This window comes from Tupaia chinensis, unplaced genomic scaffold, assembly GCF_000334495.1.
Source record: "Tupaia chinensis unplaced genomic scaffold, TupChi_1.0 Scaffold000159_1, whole genome shotgun sequence".
Classification (NCBI taxonomy): Eukaryota; Metazoa; Chordata; class Mammalia; order Scandentia; family Tupaiidae; genus Tupaia; species Tupaia belangeri.
Window position 1 is genome coordinate 7,195,835 of NW_006159630.1, and position 1,977 is coordinate 7,197,811.

General features: G+C 65.1%; 1 protein-coding gene across 1 annotated transcript in view; it reads left to right on the top strand.

The window, feature by feature from the left end:
- Positions 1–1,977, top strand: part of GRIN2C (glutamate ionotropic receptor NMDA type subunit 2C) — a 29,904-nt gene that overhangs the window by 2,591 nt on the left and 25,336 nt on the right. The window contains exons 2-4 of the mRNA XM_027770817.1: positions 26–624; positions 898–1,012; positions 1,900–1,977. The exon at positions 1,900–1,977 is cut by the window's right edge and continues 206 nt beyond it. Coding sequence (XP_027626618.1) covers positions 26–624; positions 898–1,012; positions 1,900–1,977 — 792 coding nt within the window. The remainder of the gene's footprint in view (positions 1–25; positions 625–897; positions 1,013–1,899) is intronic.

Genomic DNA, 1,977 nt, shown 5'->3' on the forward strand with positions numbered 1-1,977 from the left:
AGGCCCCGCCCTGCTCCGCCCCCAGGAGCCAGGCTCCGCCTTCCTGCAGCTGGGCGTGTCCCTGGAGCAGCAGCTGCAGGTGCTGTTCAAGGTGCTGGAGGAGTACGACTGGAGCGCGTTCGCCGTCATCACCAGCCTGCACCCCGGCCACGCGCTCTTCCTCGAGGGCGTGCGCGCCGTCGCCGACGCCAGCTACCTGAGCTGGCGGCTGCTGGACGTGCTCACGCTGGAGCTGGGTCCGGGCGGGACGCGTGCGCGCACGCAGCGCCTGCTGCGCCAGGTCGACGCGCCGGTGCTAGTGGCCTACTGCTCGCGCGAGGAGGCCGAGGTGCTCTTCGCAGAGGCGGCGCAGGCCGGCCTGGTGGGGCCTGGCCACGTGTGGCTGGTGCCCAACCTGGCGCTGGGCAGCACCGACACGCCCCCTGCAACCTTCCCCGTGGGCCTCATCAGCGTCGTCACCGAGAGCTGGCGCCTCAGCCTGCGCCAGAAGGTCCGCGATGGTGTGGCCATCCTGGCCCTGGGCGCCCACAGTTACCAGCGCCAGCATGGTGCCCTACCCATGCCGGCCGGGGACTGCAACAGCCACCCGGGGCCCATCAGCCCTGCCCGGGAGGCCTTCTACAGGTGGGCGCCTGCCCAGAGCATGGGGGTGAGAGGTGGGGGCGTTCAGGGTGGCTGTAAGCTTGGGCTGGCTGGCCTTACTTCCACCTGGGGTCAAGTGACCTCGCTGCTGCTGGCTTGGTGTCCTCATCTGGAAAAACTGCAGGTGTCTGGGAAACCCCGGGGGACAATACACAGCGGTTCCTCCCTGCTGTCGGTGGTGGTGAAGCAGAAGGGGGTGGCACCTGGCTCCGGGCTGGGGTAGGGGGACACCCTGGCTTCTCTCCCTCCTCACAGGCACCTACTGAATGTCACCTGGGAGGGCCGAGACTTCTCCTTCAGCCCTGGTGGGTACTTGGTCCGGCCCACCATGGTTGTGATCGCTCTCAACCGGCACCGCCTCTGGGAGATGGTGAGAAGGGGGTGAGCCCAGGGGCCCTCAGTTTCCTCTTGTTTTTGTCCCCAGCCTCTCTTGAACCCGCCACTGAGCAGAACCTTCTCTTTTACCCAATCCTCATTTTTCGGGTCTCAGCCGACACATCTCCACTGGAAGCCTTTCAGGTTCCCTGGGGTGGAAGAGGTGCCCCTGCTCCAGGCTCCCATAACTCCCTCCGTCCCTCCACTAAGAACCTGCCGAGCACTCTGACCACGAAGGCCTGCCCCTGGAGGGGCAACCGTGCCTACGCTGGCTGGGCACATGTGCTGTCAGTGTGGAGGGACCCGTGTCTGGGTGGGGATGTGTGCGAGAAGGGACAGGGAGGAGCAGCAGGATTTAGTTCTGCCTTCCGGGGAGGAAACTGGGGAAGGTATCCCAGAAGATGGGACATTTGAGCTGGGCTGTGGAGGTTTGAGTAGGAGCCCACCAGGAAGAGGTGGCCTGGTATAGACCGAGGGGGCGGTTTTAAGTGATGGGGTAGGTGTGTTTGGGGTATGGAGACTGAGGGAGCTGGGTGATGGTGGGGATGCTGGGCCTGGGTATGAAGGGCCTTCGTGCTTGGCTAAGGACTTTATGCAGGGTCAGGGGTACGGTGAGGAGGGTCAGGTCTGAGCTATAGGGAAGTGCTGTGGAGAGGCAGCAGCATGGAGGCTGGAGCAGAGGGCAGGAGGAGGCTGCAGGGAGGCTTAGCTCCTCGCCCTGTTCTCTAAATGCTTCTCTGCAGGCCCTCCTCTGTCCTGTCCCAAGTGTCCCTCAGCGAGAGATGGGGATTCCTGGTCCCAGGGAGCCTTGCTCAGGGGCCCCAGCTGGCGGGTGGGGTAGTCGGGCTGGAGGTCCTGGGCTGAGGCAGCTGCGCTCTGCAGGTGGGGCGCTGGGAGCATGGCGTCCTCCACATGAAGTACCCAGTGTGGCCTCGCTACAGCGCGTCCCTGCAGCCCGCG